The 25,613-nt window shown below is 44.3% G+C and overlaps 1 protein-coding gene across 1 annotated transcript; it reads right to left on the reverse strand.

The window, feature by feature from the left end:
- Nucleotides 1-1,451: 1,451 nt before the first annotated feature.
- On the reverse strand, nt 1,452-22,057 carry LOC147890733 (uncharacterized). Its single transcript, XM_087389945.1, has 2 exons — nt 21,743-22,057; nt 1,452-1,760 (listed from the first exon to the last, which is right to left on the reverse strand). Exons 1-2 carry the CDS (start codon nt 21,903-21,905, stop codon nt 1,591-1,593), a joined length of 333 nt encoding a protein of 110 aa, XP_087246071.1. The 5' UTR covers nt 21,906-22,057; the 3' UTR covers nt 1,452-1,590.
- Between the last annotated feature and the right edge of the window lie 3,556 nt (nt 22,058-25,613).

Here is a 25,613-nt window from a genome sequence, read left to right on the forward strand (position 1 = left end):
AAGCAAACCAAGGATACAAGCGATATTTGTGGTGTTGTTCTACCCTTCTGGGAAGAATTTCCAACAAATTTACATGCAGCTCAGCTGTAGGTCTTACACACAGGTTTGAAGTTCTCTTAAAGTTTCTGGAGACGTCGTTCTGGGTCATGTGCTTCAGGAATTTAAAAAATAAAAAATAAAATCGACAAAATGAGATGGAATGATTTGGAAGCAGCTTTATAAGCTTTATACACATGCTGTCACTTTTCAGTCAAGGTTGATGATACTTCTTACCAAAGCATCTTAGCAGCACCTAACTGTGTCAAGTGAGATGGAATGATTACCAGGCAGCTTTATAGAGATTCTGTCAGATTTCAGTGAGGGTTGATGTTACATTTGTGCCACATCTTAGCAGCACCTACATCTGTACCAGCAAGTACGTGCCGTCCAACAATTGTTTCTTGGATGAATCTTTTGGTGCTTCTTCACCTTCGTCACTTAGCCTTCACATCAACACTCGTATGTTTGGGAAACAAGTGAGTTATTAAGAACACATAGTGTTTTTCTCGTCATATTTCTATTAATGTAGTATCATACCCCCCCCCCCCCCCCAAAACAACTGTGTTCCCCAAATCCAAAAAGCACTCTAATAACAAAAGGATGGAAATAAAATGGTGCATATATGATGGTAATGATGACAGGCCAACCTAAAGGCGGAGTTGTATTAGCTGCTGACTTGAAGAGTAAACCTTTTAGCAAAGCATCATTGAGAACTCTCAAGGCAAATGTAAATTTGTTCTCTCGGTGTCACTTTCAAAAGTTCCAATAGGTAGTTTGATAGCACTCTTGACTATATCATAAAATGTAATTCTAAACAGTCTCAATATCTGAGCACTAAATTGGAGGCTCTGATTATGCACAAGCAAGTACAAGTACAACCAAGTGTCTCGCTGACAATGGAAACCTCTCTTTATGGATAAAAGGAGACATTATAAATAAGGGAAAGAAAAAGTCTCAAGTAGGTCTGGCATCACCTTAAAGGTTTCGTAATAAGCTATGGCTTCCCTTCCAAATCGTTGTGGATGTGGTACAATTTCTTGCATTTCATGTAATATGTCAACCCTTCCAAAGCTAGGAGTCTCAAAATTAAAGCATTGTTACATGTGGAGTCCCTTACTGTTATCTCAAGAAGCATTGATGGTCGCCTTCAAATTGGAGCATGTGACAGAACCTGTGAGACATTATGCTAGGACAATCAGATATGACACACATCATCTTCGTGAGACAACAAGAGTAGCATGTGACAACCTGTGAGACATAATGCAAGGACAATCAGATATGGCACACAACATCTGATGAACTGAAGTCAAACAGTGAAGCTATGTGATGTCAAATACCAGCAACTCATAGAAAGCTGAGGGCCAGGTAACTAGCCGTAGTATCTCTATAAGAGCGCATGTGAACAACCAGGATGATAAAAACAGGAGTACGATTGTACATAAATACTGTTGCCAAGATGGCTAGTCTCAAAATGTAAGCTTTTGTGTTTCTTACAAGCCTTGAAAACTTTAAAGAATCTACAAGTATGGCTTCAATCTAAACCTTTCCAACCTAGAAATTGAGCTTCTTCTGCCTTCGCTTTTCCTTTTTAAGTCGGGACTTGCTTTTTCCTCGCTTTTTTACACCACCCTTAGCTTTAAGTCCCTCCGTCTGGTGCAAAGAAACATCATCAATTGACATAGGCATTGGTCCACCTCTGCCCTGATATTCTGGTTCAACATCTGCAAAATGAGATGAAAATAAAATTCAGAAACACACGCAAGATCACGCGAGAGATGGGTTAATATATTTGAAGCATTAACATGAAACAGAATCATGCCCCTGTTTATCTGTACCCCAAACGTAGGAGTAAGCCCCAAGCCAATCACAACCCAAAAAAAGAAGAGAGCTCACTACTGAGCAAAGATCTTGAAAACCAAACCACAAGCTCCCTACTAATTTACTAGCTTAGCCCTCTCTAACGTGATGCTAGGTATACAGGTTGAAAGTTCTTTGTAGACCAAAAAATATCCTCAAGACAGACTCTGTGAGTGGTGTGTGTCTCCATGTCCATGTGTGTGTGTATGCGTGCGCATGTGTGTCCTCGCCATGCCCTCCCCGCTCCCATCCCCTGCTCACAGCCCTGTCCCTGCTCCCACACTCTCCCTCACCCCTAGCGCCCAGTCCCCACTCTCAGCCTGCCATGCTCCCCCCGTTCTCCCCCTCTCAGCGCATCCCCCCCCAACCCCCCAGGCTCTCAGCTGATCTCCCCTGCTTCTGAATTTCGCCCCCCCTGCCTCTGCATTCTGCTTACAGCCTGTTGCTTCTTCCCTGCTCTCGCATTCTCTGCCCACTCCTTTCTTCCTCTGCACTCCGCCCTTTCCTGCCGGCTTCTGTATTCCCAGGCCCTCCAGCCCACCTACATTCACAACCCCCCTTGGCCTTTCTCACAGCGCCCCCCCCCCCCCCCCCCCCGCCCCTCCCCAACCCCCTTTCTTGCAAAGAAAGGCCCCTCTCCATCCTCTCAGTTCAAGAAATCCCCCCCCCCCCTTTTCGGCATTCCCTTCTCCCCAGAGTAAAGAAACCTGCAGAAAAAACAGCAAAGCAACTGGCAAAAGGAGAGAGGAGAAAAGAAGGAAGAGAAACCCAAAAATCAGCAGCTCAAACAACCGCCGAAATGACATCAACAACTGCCACAATCGCAGCGATTTGCAGACACATAGTACGGCAGTGCAGACGCTCGCAACTCCAACAGCCTCAGCTTCATCCCTAGCCTCAAAGTCATCATCATTATCATCCTCATCCTGGTAGCAGCAGCAGCAGCAGCATCAACACAAGCTTTGGCATCGGCATCTGCATCGCTACCAGCCCCAACATGCCCTGGTAGTCCGACCTCCAGAGTACCCCCCTATGCGTCCTTACAGTACTCCTCTTTCTTGTCAGCCCTACCCCTTAGCCAGCCACCCTCCCAACTACAGTTGGTCTTCAGCCGTCTCCCAAATGCCGCCACACCACTTTCAGTCTTCTGTCATCCCTATCCCCTCTGCCCCTATCACTCAGCCTCCTTTCATACCCTATCCATACCAGTCACATCAGGCACACCAGATTCCATTGGAGGCTTCGGAACGGCTCGTTACGGAGGTTCATCGCCTACGTACACAAGCGATGGAGCAGGATCATCTTATACATAACCTCAGTCAACAGATACTGCATCTCCGTACAGAGATTGCGTCATAGCGACAGCCCCGAGCAGTGGGCCAGCAATGGAGGCACAGATAGCAACCATGCAGTTGGCCATCGCAAAGACCACCAGATGGGTGGATGTCACGAAACGGGAGCATGCGAACGCCACCATTTTGGCCGCAACTCTGAAGCAGCGGCAAAGACCCAATAACGCTCTCACCATCAAAGTTCAAGGGATCCCTCGCACCTCCACCACTGCCATCGATGATGTGATCAGCTTTGATGCTTCCACCCTGGGAGTCCCAGAGCATAGGATTGACGGCGCATGGCGCATAGGACGGGACCCCACTCGGGAGCAGCCTCTTGTCATCCAATTCCATGCTTGCTATCAAAAACAAGGGAGTACTCAGAAACGAAGCCCCCATCAAACTAACAAGTAGATGTCACGAAACGGGAGCATGCGAACGCCACCATTTTGGCCGTAATTCTGAAGCAGCGGCAAAGACCCAATAAGGCTCTCACCATCAAAGTTCTCGCACCTCCACCACTGCCATCAATGATGTGATCAGCTTTGATGCTTCCACACTGGGAGTCCCAAAGCATGGGATTGACGGCGCATGGCGCATACTACATAGGACGGGACCCCACTCGGGAGCAGCCTCTTGTCATCCAATTCCATGCTTGCTATCAAAAACAAGGGGCAGTACTCAGAAACGAAGCCCCCTCAAACTAACAAGTAGATGGTCTTGACGACGATCTTCAATATCTCTCTCACAAATGCTCAAATTTTTATTTAAAAAATACAGCAAATACAAGAGTCAAAATATCTCATATACTAGCTCCACGAACTGTGGCTAAGAGTGCACAAGAAAGTGCTTGGGGAAATCTACAGCCAAGAGAGGTTGCTGGATGACTGAAAACCTGAGAGACTAAGGCAGGGCTTCCACACCTGAAGTAAACCAAGATTTAACTCTGAAGCCATGACCTACAAAACCACCAAGCTTTAGTAAGGAGCAATTTGGGGGAGTTGCGAGTAGCTACAGTATTTCCAAGCCTGAGGTTAGCCAAGCACCATGCCATGTCCATGGCCTAACCCATGTGTCCCATACCACAAGAGTTCAAACCCTAAACCCCCATGTACCTCCTCCTGGGCACGCCACCCCCCCACTTGCATCCTTCACCTCCCTGCTACCTCCCCCCCTCCCCTTTCCACTTTTCCTTCTCCCCTCTACCACCATTGACCCTATTCCCTGGCCTGATTCAAACAGCGCAAGGTATTGTTACCTCTGTTTTCAAAACTGCCCAACTTCTGGCCTTTGAGCCCCTTACTCTGTTGAGTCGCAGGCCTTCGGCAAAGGTTTTTACCCTGCTAAGGCTCTTATGACAGCTCCCTCGACTTCCACAACCATTTGGATTTCCCTCCCCCTAGAGGACAAGCAGCAGGTGCAGATTGTAGTTGCATAACAAAGCATTGGTGGGCCATATTGTAGGCATCACGCCTACGAGGAGCAAGACTTAGAGATTGGATCCAAGCGAGATTGGCACTGGAGGGTGACCACATTCAAGAGGACACCATATATGGGAGAGGGATCTCTCTTCTCCGACTGAACTCCCACGATTCCACCCAAGCCCTTGTGGAGCAGAGCCCGATTTTCATCAGCCCACATCTAGTGTTCTTCTTATCATGGTACCATGGCTTCATGGTGGATGACGCGGATTCGATACACTATGTGCCACATTTTTCAGTGACCTTGGTTCCCTAGCCTTCAGAGGAGTATCACTCCATTTTGTCTTCTATCGGAGAGGTGTTTTGGCACATTGTTAGTGTCTCCACCCACAACAGCCTCAATTCTCGTGGATGACACAGTATCTAGACTCAGGGTGATAGCAAAGAATCCGGACTCCAAAGTCGATATCTGAGGAAATCTAACTTAAGACCTTGGAAGTGGGCTCCTTCATCTGAGGATCGAGGTTTCAGGACTCTCAGAGAAGTACCTTTGATATAGACAGATGGGGCACCTTGCGAGAGCCTGCCTGTGCAGTACAGGTCAAGCCGCCACCTCATGCAGGACAGCAGCAGAAAGCCACACAACCAAACTTCCGCACACAATAGGCAACAACATGAGACACCGACTCCTTGGGTTGAGCCTTTCAAGGAGGCTTGGACTTGAGCGGATCGAAGCAAATCAGGCAAGGGAGCTGCGAACAATCACTCATGTCGGGGTCGTCGACAACAAGCGGAGGTGAGACCCTAACCAGCATCCACATCTCAAGAGGTGCAAGCTAAGGGAGTCCCCATAAGTGAACTACATACACCTGAGGGAACGCTCTTCTTTGATTTTCTAGTAGGCCCAGTTCTCCCGGCTCAGGCTCAGGCTCAAGCTGAAGGGAGGTGCCCCTTGCTAGCCCCCGCTTCCAGATATCCTCCGGCCCTCCCTTCTTCCACCCCCCTCTTTCCTCTTTATCCTCACCTTCTCAGATCCTCTTCCATTCCCTCCCCATTTGCCACGCTCCACTACCACCGAGGATCACCCTCACCAGATGTCCCTCTTCCATCCCTCCTGCCTCTTTCCCCCCCCCCACTCTTCTTCCTTGCTCCTCCCTCTGAGCAAAAGGGTGTGAGCAGGAAGGAGAGCAACGTAAGTTGTATTGCAAGAGATAGTGAATAACATACGAAACTAGGGGTTTTTTGAAAGTGACAAAAACACTAACTACTAACTGTAGTTGGGTATTCTAACTGCAGTTAGGGGAGAAAACCTCTATTGAGGGAAAAGTGCCCCTAACCCACTTATTAGTCATACACTGGTCACTGCCATGAATTATGGCGATTATTCCAACACCCCCCTACAGTGCCAATGTGATGATGTACAAGGAAAAAATCAATCATCAAAAGAAGATAAGTTGAGAGCATTGTGGAATGCCTCAAACTTCTCACATGGAAGTGCTTTGGTGAAGATGTCTGCAACATTGTCATGTGTGGAGACATAGATGATACTGATCTCCCCAGCATGCAACTTCTCTTTGACATAATGATAATGAACCTCATTGTGCTTCGTGCGAGCATGAAACACACGATTCTTGGCAACTGCAATAGCATTCTGGCTATCAGTGAGAATAGGAGAAGGACCCTCCAATGCTAGATGAAGATCAACCACTAAACAACGCAGCCAAACACACTCAACTGTTGCTGTGAAAGCTGCCATGTACTTAGCTTCACATGAGGGGGTAGCCACTGTAGATTGTTTCTTGCTCAACCAAGAAATGCAAGCATCACCCAAAAAGAAACAATTACCACTAGGGGACTGTTGTGTCGTAATCTCCAGCCCAATCTGAGTCACTATAAGCACGCAGCTGCAAGTCACCCGCCCTGGGAAGCATCAAGCCATAAGAGTTAGTGCCTTGCAAGTAACGGAAAATGCATTTTACAGCCTGCCAATGCGTAGTCTTTGGGCTGTGCATATCTGCTCACTTGTGAAGCTACAAACTGAATATCAGGCCGATGAAGATTGATGCCTTTCTGACTAGCAAGGGTCTCACTAATAGTCCAATTGAAAGTACCCTCTACATCAAGAAGGATGGAGGGGGATATTTTGGTCATCATTCTTTATGTAGATGACATGCTGGTCACAAGTTCTAATGAAGGAACAATTGCAGATTTCAAGGCTGAGTTGAGAGCCATATTTGATATGTCAGATTTGGGCATGCTTCATTTCTATTTGGGGATCCAATTCATACAAGAGAGACGTGGCATCATTATGTCTCAATCCAAGTATGTGCAGAAGCTTTTGGATCGGTTCAAGATGCATGATTGCAAGCCCATAGAGCCAGGGCTGAGACTTACTATGTATGGTGGAGGTGAACCGGTCGATACCACACTTTACAGCCAAGCTGTTGGATGCCTCATTTATCTGTACCAAGCTCGTGGAGCTTGTTTCAGCCCATACAAAGCCTTATTCGGCTTGCATACTTTATGGGCTGCACCTGACACCTCAAAACAGGGAGGTTGCTTCACATGAACCTCTTTCAACAAGTCTCCATTAAGGAAAGCTGTTTATATATCCAACTGATGTACAAGCCAATCAAAATGTGCAGCCATGGCAATCACTAACCTGATAATATATCCAACTGATGTACAAGCCAATCAAAATGTGCAGCCATGGCAATCATTGACCTGCTTCTAGTCATCCTAGAAGTAGGAGCAAAAGTCTCCTCATAATCAATAACCTTTTGCAACCAGCCTTGCCTTGTACCTATCAAGAGACTCATCGGGCTTTCGCTTAACCTTGAAAACCCATTTGGTGCCTATAGCATTCTTCCCTAGTGGCAAATCCACAAGATTCCAAGTCTGATTCTTATCAATGGATTGCAACTCATCCTTCATATCATTCATCCAAAGCACATTATTCTAAGCCTCCTCAAAAGAGTCAGGCTCTTCTTCATCGAGAAGTGCACCAACAAAAATTGAATCCACAAAATGTGACCCCTCTTCATGTCTAGATGCACTACAAGTTCTGCCAGGCAAAGGAGCATCAAGCTTACTCTCCTTGAGAGTTTGGAACAGCCAATGAGGAACTAATTTGGCAGCCTGAATTTCTATCATTTCCTGTCTAACCACATCTTCCACTACCTATGGAGGAACGGGATCAACTTGGGGCTGAATCCGGACATGTGGAACAGCATGGACTGCCTGTATATCCTGAATTTCAGAAGGCATATCAACGGGAGAACCCAAAGCAAGAGGTAATATACCTTCAAAGACATCATTTGATGTAGAAAAAATGGGCACATTAAATTCAACTTGTGTATGTGTTAAATTTTTTGAAAAGATTACATCTCTGCTAACAAAAATCTTGAAGCATGATTGTAGAGATGGTAACCTTTGCTCTCTGCAGTATACCCAACAAAGATGCACTTAATTGCCTTGTCGGACAGCTTATGTCGAAACTCAACAGGCACATGGGCATATGCAACACATCCAAAGACACGGAAATGATCTACTGAAGGCTTTCTGCCATGCCAAACTTCATAAGGAGTCTTGGTTCTCAAAGCCTTAGTGGGAGCCCGATTCAAAACATAGTTGGCACACATGAGACCTTCAAGCCAAAACCGGTAAGCATGCATCGATCGATTTCCATAAGAGTTTGATTTTTCCTCTCAGCTTTGCCATTTTGCTAAGGGGTAAGCCTCACTGTAAGCTGATGTGTGATGCTTCTCTTTCAAATAAGCCTCGAATTCTTGAGACATATACCCCCCCCTGTATCTATGCATAGAATCTGAACCTTGGGGCTTGTTTCATTCTCAACCTTGGCAACAAAGTGTTGAAAATGCTTAAACACATCTGATTTTTTCTTTAAACCATAGCCCAAATGTAATTTGAGTGGTCATCAATAAAGGTGGCATAATAGAGATAACCACCCAATGCAAGAGTCCTCAAGGGACCACAGACATCACTATGAATGAGCTGTAATTTCCAAACAGCTCGTACTGCACCATCCTTCTTGAAGGGAAAAGGGCATGTGCATCTTCCCAAGTATGCACCCTTCGCAAGCATGAGGGGGAGGAGTCTCCAAAGGAGGCAAAGCATCAACCATAGAATGTTTTGGAAGTGTCAAGCTGCCATAACTCATATGCCCATATCTAGCATGCCATAACTCCGCATTCTGCATAGCAGCAGTAGGAGAAGAAACTGCAAGTGCATCATCTGGTCTTTTCTCCAAAACATCAAGCTGAATGTCATCTTCAAAGACAACCTGAAATCCTCTTTTATTGAGAGAGGACACTAAAAGCAAATTCTTCTTGATTCCTAATACATAAAGCACATCATGAATTCTAAAACTTGTGCCATCTGTGGCTGTAAGTACAATCTCACCAATGCCACGAACGGAATAAGAAAAATCATTTGCACAAGACACCCTTTTTCTGGCGGGTGATGGACGCAGAGAATCAAACAAACACTTCCTGGAAGTGATATGTTTGGTGGCACCACTATCAAAGTACCAATTATTCAATGTCTTAGTGACATTGAAAGCACATGAATCCTTAGAAGGATCATAACTGCAAGTCAGAAAAGCATAAGAGTCATCCTCAGAAGTGGCTGTAATATCTAGAGCAACCACCTGAAAATCAAACTGCAAGTCAGAAAGGCATACTCTTATTCCACTAAGTTGGCTGAAGCATCATGTGCATGAGGAGTAAAATCTATGACAGCCATACCAGAATCTTTTTTCTTTTCCTTGGCAATTCTTTACTTGAATTCCCTTGATGTAGTGACCTGGCTTCTTGCAATAATAACAAACACCCTTTCCCTTGGGCTTCTCTGCATCATTCTTAGCCTTTTCAGAAGGCTGTCCAAAATCAGCTTTATGTTGATGTGAAGGCTGATTTGCATGCTACTTATGCTGCCCCTTCCCTTTGGGCTTTTATTTCGAAAGCATCGCATGTTCACCAGCTCGTGAAGCTATGTTCTTTCTGGTTTGTTCTTCCTGCAACAAAAGTCCTATCAACTCATGAAACGTGAGAGGGTTGCCACCCCCCTCAATGACAAATTCAATGAGGTGTGAAAGCCAGGATAAGACTCAAGACAAGAATTCAGAGTGGTAGTGATCATCTCTTAATCTAGAATGATCTCATCAATATTCAACAGTTGCTCTCTCAAATCCTGAAGTTTAGTGAGGTGCTCAGACATAGAGTCACCCTCATCCATATGAGTATGAGTCAACTCTCTCTTCAGAAATGAGACCCTAGCATCATTGCGGGCTGATAACATACACTCCAAAATATCCCAAGCTACCTTTGAGGTCTCGCATATACCTAGATGAATCCAAGAACATTCCCAAACTCATCCTCTAAAAACACAACATAGTGCAGTTTAAATCTCATGATAGTTACTCACAAGGTTGAAAACCATAAACTCCATCATGCATAGCAGGGACTAGCTACTATGACATCCCCACTGACGTCATCAATGCCCAACAGTGGGTGTAGACCATAGTATAAAAATATGCTCTCACACATACAAATCCACACACCCACACATACTTGAGCATCCATTTATACAAAGTCTTCCTCCTTATTCGAGGTCTTGCATGACCAAATGTGCAGAATGATAAACCTTTTGATAGAAACGGAGATAGCTGAAAGTGCTAGTGCATCACGTGAATCCCACCTTTTTGTATCCTGTGTAGAAGCCACCGCTGCAGCAGCTGCTGCACCTAGCACTTGTCCTACACCTTGAGCTTGTCCTCTACCCCTTCCTCCACCTTGTTGAGGAGGAGTGGCAGGTGCAACCACATTCTCTGGCCGTGGCTCATCCCCATTGACAGTTCCATAAGTGTTTGCCAAATAGGATATTGCGAACCATAAAACTCCATAGGGAGTAGCTGGTACCATCCAACTTACCCTCCTGTGTGAGGACTCCAAACACTTCATTGGGATTGTTCTGGGCCATAATTGCCAAAGAAAAATGCAGTAAATACCCCCATTTTCCTATATTTGGGGCTTTTGGATTTTTGCAGGTGTTTTGAAGAGAGATCTAGCAGAGACTCAAGTGAATTTATGCTTGTGGGCTGTTGCATTTCGGCTGTTTTTTCAGAAGTGGGCAGTTTGCATCAATATCCCAGCAGGGATTTGTGTTGTGCACCTTGATTCCCAGAAATGAATTTTTTTGGGTGTCCAAAACCAAAGGACAGCTTGCTGTCTCAGCCTATCAAAGGCTCAAAATGCACCCAAATGTCCTGCAAATGCCAAAAACTCCCAAAATGACACTGCAAAAAATGGCATATGTCTACAATGTCACTCAATCTAAGTCCAAAACTGCCTGCAAAGTGTCCAAACACCTCGTACACTTAGAAATTGCAGCTCAATCACAAAAGCTGGGATCTCTACAGGGAAATTGCAATCAAAAGAGGACAAATTTCCCAAAAGCTCCAAATTTTGACCAAAATTGCAATTCTCCTGCAAAAGCCAAACACTACCCCAAATGCAAGCCAAACACTACCCCAAATGCAAAATTGCTTCTGTACCAGGCACCTGGATCAATGTGTGAAGAAGTTGTATATACCTAGATGAATCTAAGAACATTCCCAAACTCATCCTCTAAAAACAAACCATAGTGTAGTTTCAATCTCACGATAGTCACTCATAAGATTGAAAACCATGAACTCTTTAACGCATAGCAGGGACTAGCTACTATGACATCCCCACTGACATCATCAGCACCCAACAGTGGGTGTAGACCATAGTATTAAAAAAATGCTCTCACATACAAATCCACACACCCACACATACTTGAGCATCCATTTATACAAAGTCTTCGCACTGAGTTTCTGTTGACACTCCAGAGGTGAAGGACAGACTCAACCATGACGAAGGCTAGCACTAAAGGAGAAGACTAATCAAAAAGTAGTCCAAAATCTCTTAATTCAAGCTACAACTGCTTGTGAAGTCTAAACAATTTCATTTTAGTCTGTCCCAGACCCAGCAACCCCCCCATGGGCGCTCTATTCTATGCCCTTTTGGGCCCTTCAATGTGGCCGACCTGCTGGCCAACTTCCTCTGCCCCCCCACCAACCTGTGGGGCTCTATAAAGCCACACCCTTGGCCTTCCATTTCATGCAAGGGCCCAGCCCCTTGGTTTGCTCCATCCCAAGCCTATACCTAGATGAATCCAGGAACATTCCCAAACTCATTGTCACGATCTGTGACGTATTCCTTTCTCTTTCTAGACTTATGGATGGTTTAATGAATGGACACTTGTGGAAGGGTATCACCTTTCGACGGGACACTTGCCCTTTCGACGGGACACTTCCTAATGAGGCATAACCCTTCACAAGAGGCATTCTAATGAAGAGACATTCCTATTGTAATGTACCCTCTCATCAAGGGTCACACCCTTCACAAGGGGTACACACCTCTTCATGCACATACCCTTTGGAGTACACACCTTTTCATGTGTGACTCTTCACTCTCTATATAAGAGAGGCCAAATTGTATGGATGACAATCACATCCACCCTACAGACATTCAAGCAATATCATTATTCCTTTGCTCTCTGCTATCTCAGTCTCTTTTCTGTTCCTTAGCACAGTTCTAAATATAGTAAATCTAGGATTTCTTACAGTGGTATCAGAGCAAAACTCGCTCCTGCCTGTAGGAAATGCCCCCCACCTTCTAGCGCTGATCTGATACATTTTTGCTGCTAGAAGGACATCCGTGCACATAGTGCATGGAAGAGATGGAGAGGATGAGCGTAAAATTTTTAAACGCCTAAAGTCATCCTGGCCTCTCCATCTCCCGCACATCACAAGTTGATGTGAATGGACACGACCAAAATCGTGTCCTTTAAGGTGCTTGGGCTGTCCCAAAACCAAGGGACGCGCCTTTTCCACCATGGGACACACCTTTTGGTGACGAGTCTCGACTCCTCACTCATGGGACATACCCCATCGTGGGCAAAGGGACATACCTATTCATGCAGGGTCACACCCCTTTTAACAAAAAGAACACACCCCCTCATGAACAGGTGCACCTATTCCAAGGGTCACACCCCTTCGAATAGGCACACCTCCTAGGCCCCAAGTACCTACAAAAGGGTACCTAGAGGGGTAAAAAGGGAAAAAAATCAAACCCATCCCCTACCCCTAGGTTTACCCTAACTACCCTAGGGTTAACTAAACCCCCAAATTAATTTGGGGCAAATAACCCTTTAGGCAGCCCAACGAATCGTCGCAACATTCAGCCAAAACAAGAAAACTGCAACGTACGAATTCCGGACAGCCAGCCTGCGCAAAGCCTACGTCAGCCGTACGGCCGTACCCTCCTGCGCCATATCGTGCCTCTTTGCAGCCAGCCGTACGATGCGAAATCAGCCGTACGCTTGCGCAAGCCAGCCGTACGTTTGCGCAAGCCAGCCGTACGATTTTTGCGCAGGACGTCCGTACGCTCTTTTTTGGTGCTGCCGTACAGGCCGTACAGCCTGTTCCGTACACTCTGTACGGACAGCACAATCCTATTCAGCCTACACTGCCCGGCCCTCTTTCGCCATTTTTCGCTGACCCTGCATACCAGATTTCTTGACAGTCTGCTGCCTCTCCTTGTTTCGCCATTTACACCCTGCCAATTCAGCACCAGTTGCCACATTTCTCGCAATGAAGACAGCCCGTTGACAGCCCGGACCAGACCAGCCTCGAGCACTCCTCGCAAAACACTGCAACATGGACCTCCGGACAACGATTTACAGCCTTCTTCTACGCAATCACTTGGCAAATTAAAGTATTGCCAGGTGGAGTCTTTCCAATCTGCTTTTTCAGGATTCTTTTTAACAAATTACAGCAAATGAAAGAATCCACATTAAAGCATGGAAACCCCTGGTAATTCACCCGGCCATTCAAGGACACCTCAGGCACCTGCTACTACACAATATCGTGTTCAAATTGCACAGCCAGCCCATTTTGGAGCCTTTGCATCTTGGGTCTTCTGTGTCACGTGCCCTCCGAGTGACTTGGATCACATCCTCTACCTTCTGCGTGAGGCACCTCAGTTACATTATTTCCTCAGCACAGTACAGGTTGTGTTCCACGAGACACGAAGATATCCCGAACACGATATTCCTCAGGAGTTTGCTGTTCATTTTTGGAGAGAGTTCTACCCTTCACCTTCGGCATCCCCAGGGTACTCTCCACCTCCTTCAGCTCCCCAATATCCTCCTCTACAGGGTGTACCTTCTCCCAGTCAGTATTTACATCCTGAAGGCACTCCCTCTCCTGGATATCCTCCTCTTCCGACAGCAGCTCCTTATCCTTTTTCAGAACCGTGGACTCTGCTACCTACCCCTGTCTTATCACGAGCAGTAACACCTTTCTCAGAATCTCCAGTGTTACCTCCGACAGGACCTCCCTTACCAGATTTCCACGAGTGGTTCCATCCTGCCTTGCCTGCCCCCTCCAATATGAGCAACCTCAGGGAGCAGCCCGAATCCTCTTTCAGGGATGGTACAAACTAGAGCGCAAGTTCGCGCCTCTCTCACAGGGATTTCCGACATGTCGCACCGCTCGCGTGAAGCCTCTCCCGAGATTAAAGAATCAAGTCCCAAAAAGACCCCTGAAGGCAACACCCAAAGTGAATCTCTATTGCTACTTCAAATATCTCAGCTTCAGGACAACATCTCCGACCTTGTTCAAAAAGTTCAACAACTCCAAGATTCTCGAAGTCCAGCACATACAGAGGACGACATGATGCAACCCGACGACGATGCGGACTCTTTCCCCCCCGAGGTAGAAAATACTGAACTGCGTACTCTCCACCGATTACTTCAAGCTTCCAAAACAAGACGACTTGACGTCAAACTTCCGGAAGCCTACACTGGTCAACGTAATCGCCGAACTGTTGACCAATGGCTCGCTAAAATGCGCATGTATTTTGACACTGTTGACCTCACGGAAGGCAAAAAGATCGCCTTGGCCGCCTCCCTCCTGAAGGATACAGCATTTCTATGGTGGCAAAGACGCTTAAAGGACGGAAAAAGTGTGTTAACTTAGGAACGTTTTGAACACGTGCTCCGTAAGCAGTTTGTACCTGCCAATGCGGACTTCCAAGCACGATCAAAACTTCGACAGTTGGAGCATACGGGTTCCCTGTCTTCTTATATCTCTCAGTTCACCACATTGGTGCTAGAGATTGATGGTTTAACTGAGGATGATCGCCTTCATGCTTTCATCTCAGGCCTACAACCCTCGTTACGCATTGATGTTCTTAAAGCCAATATCACCACCACAGATGGCGCTATTGCTTACGCAGAGCGCATTACAGATTTCCTAAACACAGGGAAGCAGAGTGCTAATCGCACACAGAACTCTCCTATGGCCAAAGGTGCTCGCCCTCAAGATAATACCAGGTTTCGCAAAAACTTCGGTAATCAAGGTCAGCGACAGTCTCAAGATCCTCGGAAGCCTCAGAAATCATTTGCTGGATTCCAACAAAAGCACTCCCCCAAGGATCGTGTTTCTTCTTCTTCACAAAGTCATTACCGACATCCCCAACATAAAGGTGCGGCCACTGACAAGAAGAACAACTCCAGCTCAAAAGGACTTTGTACCATCTGTACAGGCGACCATAGATGGTTCGATTGTCCCAAGCGACCAAAGCAAAATTCTAATATGGAACCTATCACTTCCCAAAAAGAAGATGCTACCTCAGCACAAGACAAGAAAGGCAAAGCTGTTCGAATGGCGAATACCATCCACCTGAGCCTTGCCAGCAACCCCGAACCTTCCCTGGCTACTCAAGTACTTTGTGTTCAAGGATCGATTCGTGGAACAACGGTCACCATCCTCATCGACAGTGGCTGTTCTCATAATTTCCTAGCCAGTTCTGTGATCGAAAAACTTCGGTTGACCACTAGTCCTAGTCTCATGGACTATCAGATTGAACTCGCAAATGGAACAACTTTCTTGTGCAACACCAGGTTTAAAAACTTGTCTTTTCGCATCCAACATTATACGGACAAGTTGAACTTCGACATCATGCCTCTTTCTCAGTACGATGTCATACTCGGACAACAATGGCTCTACGACTATGATCCATCAATCCGTTTTCGCAGCCATACTATCCAGTTTGTCCACCAGGGAAAACTTATTGAGCTAACTGGTTCTAGGGACTCTCCTTCAACCCCAGTTGCCTCTGCCCTACAAGTAAAGAAGTGGGTTCGTAAACGCCAAGCAAAGACTTCACTTCTGTTGGTTACGGCAGTCGAGGAGACACCAACAAAGGATCCTCCTGAATACCTCAACCAACCTTTTTTCCAGCCTTACCTGGATCTTTTTCCACAGGAATTGCCAAAGCAGTTACCACCTCGACGACCAGTGGATCACCCAATCGAACTTATTCCCGGCAGTAATCCACCGTCGAAGCCTCCTTATCGGGTTTCTTACACTCAAAATGAAGAAATCCAAAGACAGGTCACCGAGCTACTCGACAAAGGTCACATTCGGCCCAGTCGCAGCCCTTTCGGATCTCCTGTACTACTTGTGGAAAAAAAGAACAAGTCTATGCGCCTCTGCATCGACTATCGAGCCCTCAACAAGCTCACTATCAAAAATAAGTATCCATTGCCTCGCATTGATGACCTCTTCGATCAACTTCTACATGCAACACACTTCTCCAAGATTGATCTTCGTTCAGGTTATCATCAAATTCGTATACGAGAAGGCGATGAGTACAAGACAGCTTTTCGAACAAAGTATGGACACTATGAATGTTTGGTCATGCCTTTTGGGTTAAACAATGCCCCGGCCACATTCATGACATTAATGAACGACATCTTCAGGCCTTTCCTCGATAAGTTCGTCATCGTTTACCTCGATGACATCCTCGTTTTCAGCAGATCACTACATGAGCATAAACAACATCTTCACCAAGTTTTTGAAGTTCTCCGCGCAAATTCTCTCTACATCAACATTGAGAAGAGTGAGTTCTTCAAGACCCAACTTGAATATTTGGGACATGTTATTTCAGCTCAAGGTATCTCTGTGGATCCCAAGAAGATCGAGGTAATCAGAAACTGGCCTACTCCTAAGAATGTTCATGATGTCCGCTCTTTTCTCGGATTGGCAAACTTCTACCATACCAAGGTCTATCAGTTTTCCGAAATCGCAGCTCCTATGTCCAAATTATTGAAAAGCACAGCAATTTTTCAGTGGCTTCCCGAAACAGAGTATAGTTTCCAACTACTCAAGCAAGCACTCACTACCACACCAGTTATGGCTATTGCTGACCCAAATCTTCCATTTGAGGTCATGACCGACGCTTCCGACATCGCTACAGGAGCAGTCTTGATGCAAGAAGGCAGAGTCATTGCTTTTGACAGCCATAAACATTCTGATATCCAAACCCGATATCCGGTCTATGATAAGGAGTTTCTTGCTGTTGTACATGCTTATCGCTCTTGGAAACATTATCTCATGGGTGCCGACTCTGTGGTCAAAACAGACCACCACTCTCTCAAGTATATTTTTACTCAGCCAGTCATGAACGCTCGACAAGCACGCTGGGTTGAGTTTCTGGCCAACTTTCACATGACCATTGAGTACATACCAGGACTACGCAATGTAGTTGCAGATGCTCTCAGCAGGTTACCTCTAGCATCAGCCATGGTAATCTCTACATTATCTGTGGATGTTCCGAATTCATTCAAAGGAAAGTATTTCAATGATAAAGATTTCGGCACCGCAGTACAGGTTCTTTCCAAAGATCAACCTTCGACTTCCAAACAGAAGATTTTCTCATCCTATTCTTATACGGACGACCTTCTGTATTATCAAGATCGCGTCTATGTACCACATGACAAGGATGTTCGACGTCTTTTGTTAAAAGAGCATCATGTAGTTCCTTATGCTGCCCATCCAGGCATCAATAAGACTTATCGGTTACTCAGTGCAACATACTACTGGCCTCAGATGAAAAGAGATGTCATCAACATGGTTACATCTTGTCTATCATGTCAACAAATGAAAGCAAGTCGACGACTTCCTACAGGACTTCTTCAGCCTCTTCCAGTTCCAACTGAAAGGTGGGAAAGTATTTCCATGGATTTCATTACAACACTACCACGATCCTCCAGAGGTAACACTCAGATTATGGTAATTGTTGATCGCTTGTCCAAAATGGCACACTTTGTTGCTTGCAAAAGCAGTGCACAGGCCCCGGACATAGCCAAACTTTTTATACACCACATCTTCCGACACCATGGATTACCCAAGAATATCATATCCGACAGAGATCCTAAGTTTACCAGTCACTTTTGGATTTCACTGTTCGAATCTTTGGGTACAACTCTACTGTTCAGTTCAGCCTACCACCCAGAATCAGATGGACAGACTGAAAGAGTCAACCAAGTTCTGGAAGAAATGCTTCGACATTATGTTCAGTCACGCCTCGCAGCCTGGGAAGAGTATCTACCACTCCTCGAGTTTGCTTATAATAACTCTTTCCATAGTGCCATCAGCATGACTCCATTCCAAGCAGCTTATGGACACACTCCGATTGTACCAACAAATTTTGTACTTCAACATCGAGTGGCCCTAGCTGATCAACTGGTTCAAGAAATGCAAGATATTCTACTGCAAGTCAGGGATCATATGCGAAAAGCGCAAGAGCGGTATCAACGGTCTGCCAACAAACATAGACGTCACCTGGAATTTAACACTGGTGACATGGTGCTATTATTCGTAGCCCCACATCGCTATAAGACGGTTAAGTCTGTGTTTCCTAAGTTGCGACCAAGATACTATGGACCTTTCCGGATCATCAAGAAAAATTCACCTTTAAGTTATAAATTGGAATTACCACCATCGTGGGGTAAAATCCATCCAACATTTCATATTTCTTGGCTAAAGACGTACATTCCAGGCAATGAAGCAGTTCCTCCTGCAGGTGATTATGTCCCAGAAATCGAAGACGATTATGTTCTCCTTATTCCTGAGCGTATTCTGGACCATCGACAGCGAGAGACTCGACATCGACTTATCACGGAATTCCTTGTTCTTTGGCGAGATCTGGACGACTCCGACGCTACTTGGCAGTCTGATGAAGACTTACAGCAGTACCCTGATCTGTTACAGCAGTATTTTCAGCATTTACCATGATATTTTCTACATCAGTTCATTATCTCCACCAGGGTCTTCTTTTGAGTGGGAGGGGATGTCACCATCTGTGACGTATTCCTTTCTCTTTCTAGACTTATGGATGGTTTAATGAATGGACACTTGTGGAAGGGTATCACCTTTCGACGGGACACTTCCTAATGAGGCATAACCCTTCACAAGAGGCATTCTAATGAAGAGACATTCCTATTGTAATGTACCCTCTCATCAAGGGTCACACCCTTCACAAGGGGTACACACCTCTTCATGCACATACCCTTTGGAGTACACACCTTTTCATGTGTGACTCTTCACTCTCTATATAAGAGAGGCCAAATTGTATGGATGACAATCACATCCACCCTACAGACATTCAAGCAATATCATTATTCCTTTGCTCTCTGCTATCTCAGTCTCTTTTCTGTTCCTTAGCACAGTTCTAAATATAGTAAATCTAGGATTTCTTACACTCATCCTCTAAAAACACAACATAGTGCAGTTTCAATCTCATGATAGTCACTCACAAGGTTGAAAACCATAAACTCCATCATGCATAGCAGGGACTAGCTACTATGACATCCCCACTGATGTCATCAACGCCCAACAGTGGGTGTACACCATAGTATAAAAATAAGCTCTCACACATACAAATCCACACACCCACACATACTTGAGCATCCATTTATACAAAGTCTTCGTACTGAGTTTCTGTCGGCATGGTGATACTTATGAAGTCTAAACGTTTTCATTTTAGTCTCTCCCCAACGAGCATCTAAATCTAAATCTAGCTGATAGGGCAACGCACCATTTAAGATAGAAAGAATTATCACAATACCAGCAGGCTGCAACTTGGACGAAAACTTCACAAGGTGAAATTTGCATGTCCGCTAATACGGCAGATGCATATACCTAGATGAATCCAAGAACCTTCCCAAACTCATCCTTTAAAAACACAACTTACTAGTTGGTTGGCTCCAACCATCCCAATCAACCCTCCTTCTGGTCGACCCTACTAATGTTCTCCCCGCCTTGCTCCTAGGACTATTACAAGCCATAAGCCTGCCCGCAATTTCATTTTAGTCTCTCCCAGATCCAGCAGCCCCCCCATGGGCGCTCTATTCTAGAGCCGTTTTGGGCCCTTCAATGTGCTCGACCTACTGGCCAACTTCCTCTACCCCCCACCAACCTATGGGGCTCTATAAAGCCAGGCCCTTGGCCTTCCATTTCATGCATAGGCCCAGCCCCTTGGTCTGCTCCATCCCAAGCCTGGCTCCAACCATCCCAATCAACCCTTCTTCTAGTCGACCATGTTGTTGTTCTCCCCGCCTTGTTCCTAGGACTGTTACAAGCCATAAGCATGCCCACAATCCTTGCCACAAGTACGCCTTTGCCCTGAGACAACCCCGCCGTGTCTCCTAGCCCATGTGGCAGCCCCCTCCACCTTTTCTCTAGGCAGATGCCCTAGGTCTTGACTCTCCCTTCCCCATGCTCTCCTCGTTTAGGGCTTACAAATGGGGAGGTGACCTTTCCAAAAAGTTAGGACTAGTTAGGACACTTAGTCCTATTGGGACATCTAGTCCTAGCTCACTAGGCTAAGTGACCTTACCGGAGGCATCCACATCTCCTTTGGGCTTCAGTTGAAGATACCTACAATCTCCTTCCAAATCTCAAATGGCTCCATATCTTCACCTTCTAGATAGAAGAGTTAACCCCATGTGTGTTATACCGTCCACATCTTAAGTGTTTTCTAACACGCCTAGCTAGCGCAATAGAATGTTGCTAGAATCACTAACATTGAAGCTCCACTCGCAGAGATATAAAGGTACTGCAAAAACACTTCTAGACCTAGGCACAGGATAATGAACAGCCAAAATACTCAGGTACATCTTCATTTCCAAGCTTTGAAAGCAGCTATTTGTCAAATAGTATCTCTGTGGGCTCTCGAACTCACACAATTCCAACAAGTGAATCCACGTTGCAAGGTACAAAGCAAAGCTCGTGTCCGATAGCACTTGTAGACTGCCTCCTGTCCCTGTGAACACTTGCTTTTGAGATTTTCCTCTTCCAAAATCCGTTGGGTTGCTCCCTTGTTTGCACTTTTGCCTTAAAGGATATCTTTGTGACTAGGAACTTCAAAGAATAAAGCAACAAAGTGACTTGATCTAGTGGATAGTCACCAATTGTTAAGGGGACTTGAGCTAGAACAGTACCGGGATGGGGGACCTCCTGAGAAGTTTTAAGAGCAATCTCCCAAGGTTTCCTCGCGCGCAGCCAACGGGGCATATGAACTCAGCGACTTCTTTTGGGCCTACCAATCTTATATGTAAAGTATTCGGGGCTTGAGAAAAAAGAGGCACATGTGCCGTGGGTAAGTTGTAGCAGAAAACACTTATTAAGTATACAGTTTCCCCCAGCCATTTTTGGGCACTGTTGAATCGGCATAATCTCCAGGGGCACATACTCTCTTTTTCTCTCAAAACTGGGAAAATGTTTCCTGAAAAACTATGTTGTTCGCATCCGCAGTTTTTCCACAAAACCCTTGTGGCCCTTCCGAATCTCTGACCCTCTCGAACTGAGAGACTTTGGATGGAGCTAAGCCACTAGGCGAAGAAAGCAACTTAACTCCACTATAGGAGAAGACTGTTCGTCATTTTTGAGGACGTGACCAAAGCCATCATGCGAACACAGCACTTTTGAACATTGTATGAGTATAACCAATGCCCAAGGATGCCCCCCCTCTCTTTGACTGAGTGTCTGTAACGACTAAGGGCAAAATCGCTCACGCCAAGGCTACAAGAATCAATTTCATTTGCTGAAGTTATGCGTGCTTGTGAGAATTAGTTGCGCATTCACTTTAGTGATGTCGTTAGGCACTCTCAAAAGAAACAAAAAGGTCGAAAGCTAACCCATGTCCGATTTCTTCTTTGGAATCTCGACTTTGGGAGCCGCCAGCGCTGCCTCCAGGGCAGCGAACTTGACGACGTCCTTGTGCTCGTAATGCGGTTCGGCCAGCTCCCTTTTGAGCGTCCGCAATCTCTTTTCCCTCTTTGAACGCATTGATTTCCCCATATCGTCAGCAAGCTGTCCTGCTGCCGATGCTGTTCAGGTGTTGAAACGGATACTAACCCCTAAAGTTCAGAGGGACCCTCTTTTTGGTAGGCAGCCAGCTTTGTGATGCCACGTGTCACCATCCAAAACATAAGATCCAAGGGTTTTAAAACATGTCGCTTTGTTTTGCCTTATTTTTGCACCCGAGGCAAGAGGAGTTTGTTCATTTGGTATGTTGCTCCCGATGTGATAACTTCGCTACAGAGGTTCATGGATATGCAAATGGTAAATGTACTTTTCCATCATGATTTGAAGCGTCTCTAAATTTATAGTGGTTTTAGACATGTCAATATTAAAATCTCCAAGCAATTTTTTGCATTTTTTTCCGCGATGTATTTTATGAACTATTTCTTCTAAGAGGTGCAAGACAGGTTTATGTTAATTGTTGGTGGCTTGTATATGTTTATGATTATATAATCTTGATGTGTCTTTAAAACATGTGCTTCTATAATTTCTATGTCATTTAGTACATACATATGAGAATTTTGAAGCATTACACTTTTACGTAATAAAATGAACGAGGGGGAGTTGGTGTAAATTCTACAATTCCTTTGTCATTGGATGTGGACATGGTTTTGAAGACTCTATCTCCCCCATTTACAAGTCCATCTTGTTGGTTTACGTTTAAGAACATAACTCAATCAACATTTCCTCTTTTATTTCAATAGTTGTTCTTAAATCGTCTGCTACTTTAGGATCTTCCAATGTGTTGGCCGTGTGCATGTATACCTTTTGAAGAGATGGCTAATTTCTCCATAGTGGTTCTTGCATTCTATGTATTGTTCTTGAAGGTGTTGGTTGTATAGGAAATTCTTTGCTTATTAAAATACTTGTTTTTGAAGGACCTATTTATACCTCCTTTGCAACATGGAAAATTGGAGTCCATTCTTGGTTTAGAATTTTACCCATACAGTTCCTTTGCCATTGTATGTGGACATGGTTTTGGAGACTCCATCTCCACCATTTGCAAGTCCATCTTGTTGGTTTATGTTCAAAACATGGCTCAATCAGCATCCCCTCTTTTATTTCAATAGTTGTTCTTAAACTGTCTGCTACTTTAGGATCTTCCAATGTGTTTTTGTAAAGTGGTCTATTGCTTTGAGTATATGCTTCTTGCCTTGTGCCATTTGAAGGACAAATTGATTATGTTGGTTCATTTATAAGTTTGTTTAGAAGAGGTGTGGGAAGGTATGATCTTGTGGTGGTGGATGGAAACATTTGTTGTTTAGGTTTCACTTTGATCATGTGTATGAATACATTTTCTAAATGAGTTTAAAACTTAAGAAGTCATTATCTCTTTGTCTCATTGTTATTTTAAGCTCATAACATTTTACTTTAGTTGCCGAATATGTGTTAGCCACGGAGTCCAATGTGTCCTTGTTTATTTTGAAGAGGCTTTAACGACCCATGCATCTTTCACTAGCTTTGCTTGGTAGAAATGCCACAAGTGATGACATCCACATCCCCAAAGTTTAGATCGTGTATAGAGGCCTGCGAAGTTTAGAGTTCTTCTTCCCAAAGGGAGATTCTATCAAATACGAGCAATTACAGCTGCTTGTATAAGGCGTTCAAAGTATCTAGTTTTTCTCATGTCAATCTGCAATGTATAGTGGGTCCGTTCATGTTGTATGCTGCCTTTCTAGTGTATGTAAGCATACGGACCTTAGGTAGACTAATGTCATTACATGATAGTTTTTTATTATAATGTCTTACCAAGACTTAGACAATGAGAAGAAGAGATACATTTTTCCTATTCCTACACTGCTAGTTAAGAACAGATGTATTTTTATTTCTAGATGAATTCTCTTAAGCAACACATCATCAAATACATCCCTTTGTTCTTTTTGAGGGATCTTATTTGCTTAAAGTATTCTTCATTATTCAATAGTATGTGTTTCTTTGTAGCAACGATGAAATTGTTGGTTCTTTCAGATCTTTACAACATCGGCATGTCCGAACCTATACCATATTCTACTTCGCTTTGGTTAAAATTGTTAGGGATAACATTATTTATACTATTTAAGTTCTCTATATTTTCATTTTTGTGGTAGTAATTTGTCATAATTAAAGTTGTATAAGTAATGTCCTCTCTTGTAAGGTAAGCATTTTCCCATGTGTTGAATGTTCTGAGTTCTTGGTTTTCATCGTCTTTAATGGATAGTATAGCAGCAATCAATCCCTAAAGTAGTTATTTGGATCCTTTACTTTGTGAATGTAACATATCATATGGTCCTTGGTTTGAATCTTTTTTGGATGGTTCCATTTATGTGATTGTATTTTTCAGCAAAGGACGCTAGGCAAATAGGTGCCCCTAACATTCCAAAATTCATATTAATTAATTAGTTGGGGAGGGGGAGAGAGAGAAGTGGTATATGATGGCAAAACATTTAAGCATAAAGAGGGGGGGTGGGGGGGGGGGGGGATAATTAGTCTCACGTGGGGGAGGGAGAGAGCTTGAATTAAATAAAAGGGGGGGAGCATTAAGGAGGGAGGGACATGTGAGATTGGGGAAGGGGGGACCGGTTATGAAGGGCATTAAAGAGAAAAGGACATCCCAAAGGGGGAGGGGATTAAGAAAGGATTTATATTACTATTATAAGGATGGATAATATTACTTAATAGCCGAGTGAGTAGAGCTCACGCTTGGAATAAAGACAGTTTTGGGTTCAAATCTTGGTTTTGGCTTCTTGAACGTTTGGGAAAGCCCCCTTGGACATAGTCTATGCATAAAATAAATTAAGCTATGGAGCTATGGAGACTCGAGAGGCATAGGTTAATTAATACATGAATAAATTAAGCCATAGAGAAACATAGGTTAATTAAAGTATAAATAAATTAAGCCATAGATAAACATAGCTTAATCAAGCCTCCATGTACCAAAACTAATTAATTAATTGAATTTCGTCGAGAGGTGAATAGCATAGGTAAAGTATTATGATCCATGTTTTGATGCCTCAATGATTGTTTCACATGTTATGTTTGTTGAATTGTCTTCATAGGATAGGTAAATTAATATGATCCATGTTTTGATGCCTCATATATTTGTCAATGATTGTTTCACATGTTATGTTTGTTAAATTGTCTTCTCGTCTTTGTAGTTGATGCTTTCTTTTTAATATTAATGCTTCATTATCTTTTTCATTGACATTGATAATTAAAAATATATTGATGTTCTACTTAATGGCGATGAGAATGTTATAAAGATATCATCCATATCTCGAGTCTGTTTAACAAGCATACATATTAAATGTTAGTTCATCTTCTACTTGTTCAATTTGAGCAATTGATGAGAAATAGATACATCTAGTTTGAATAGCTTACATCACCAAAGGGGATGAATTTCCCCCTTCTCTCTAGCATCTTGAAGAGTCCCTCCATACCATTTTGGTATGCATAGGTATACTCTTCATCCTTACAACTCCTTTGCAGTTTGATAGCCTAACATTTAAGAATATATGTTAGCTCAAATGAATTAGATGCTAAAATAAGACAAGCATACTAAAAGAAGACAAAGACTAGTGGACTTACAAAGGCTTCACAAAAGGTATCCCTACATTCAGAGCCTAAGTAGGATTGGTCCACTTTAGCCATCCTGGATCTCATTACCTCCCATTGTTGGTCAAATTTTAAGGGCTCCTTTGACTCCTTATCAGTTGCCTTTTAGACATT

This window comes from Dipteris shenzhenensis, chromosome 18 (assembly GCF_047967505.1).
Source record: "Dipteris shenzhenensis isolate YYH24624 ecotype China chromosome 18, Dip_SZ_1.0, whole genome shotgun sequence".
In the NCBI taxonomy this organism is placed as follows: domain Eukaryota; kingdom Viridiplantae; phylum Streptophyta; class Polypodiopsida; order Gleicheniales; family Dipteridaceae; genus Dipteris; species Dipteris shenzhenensis.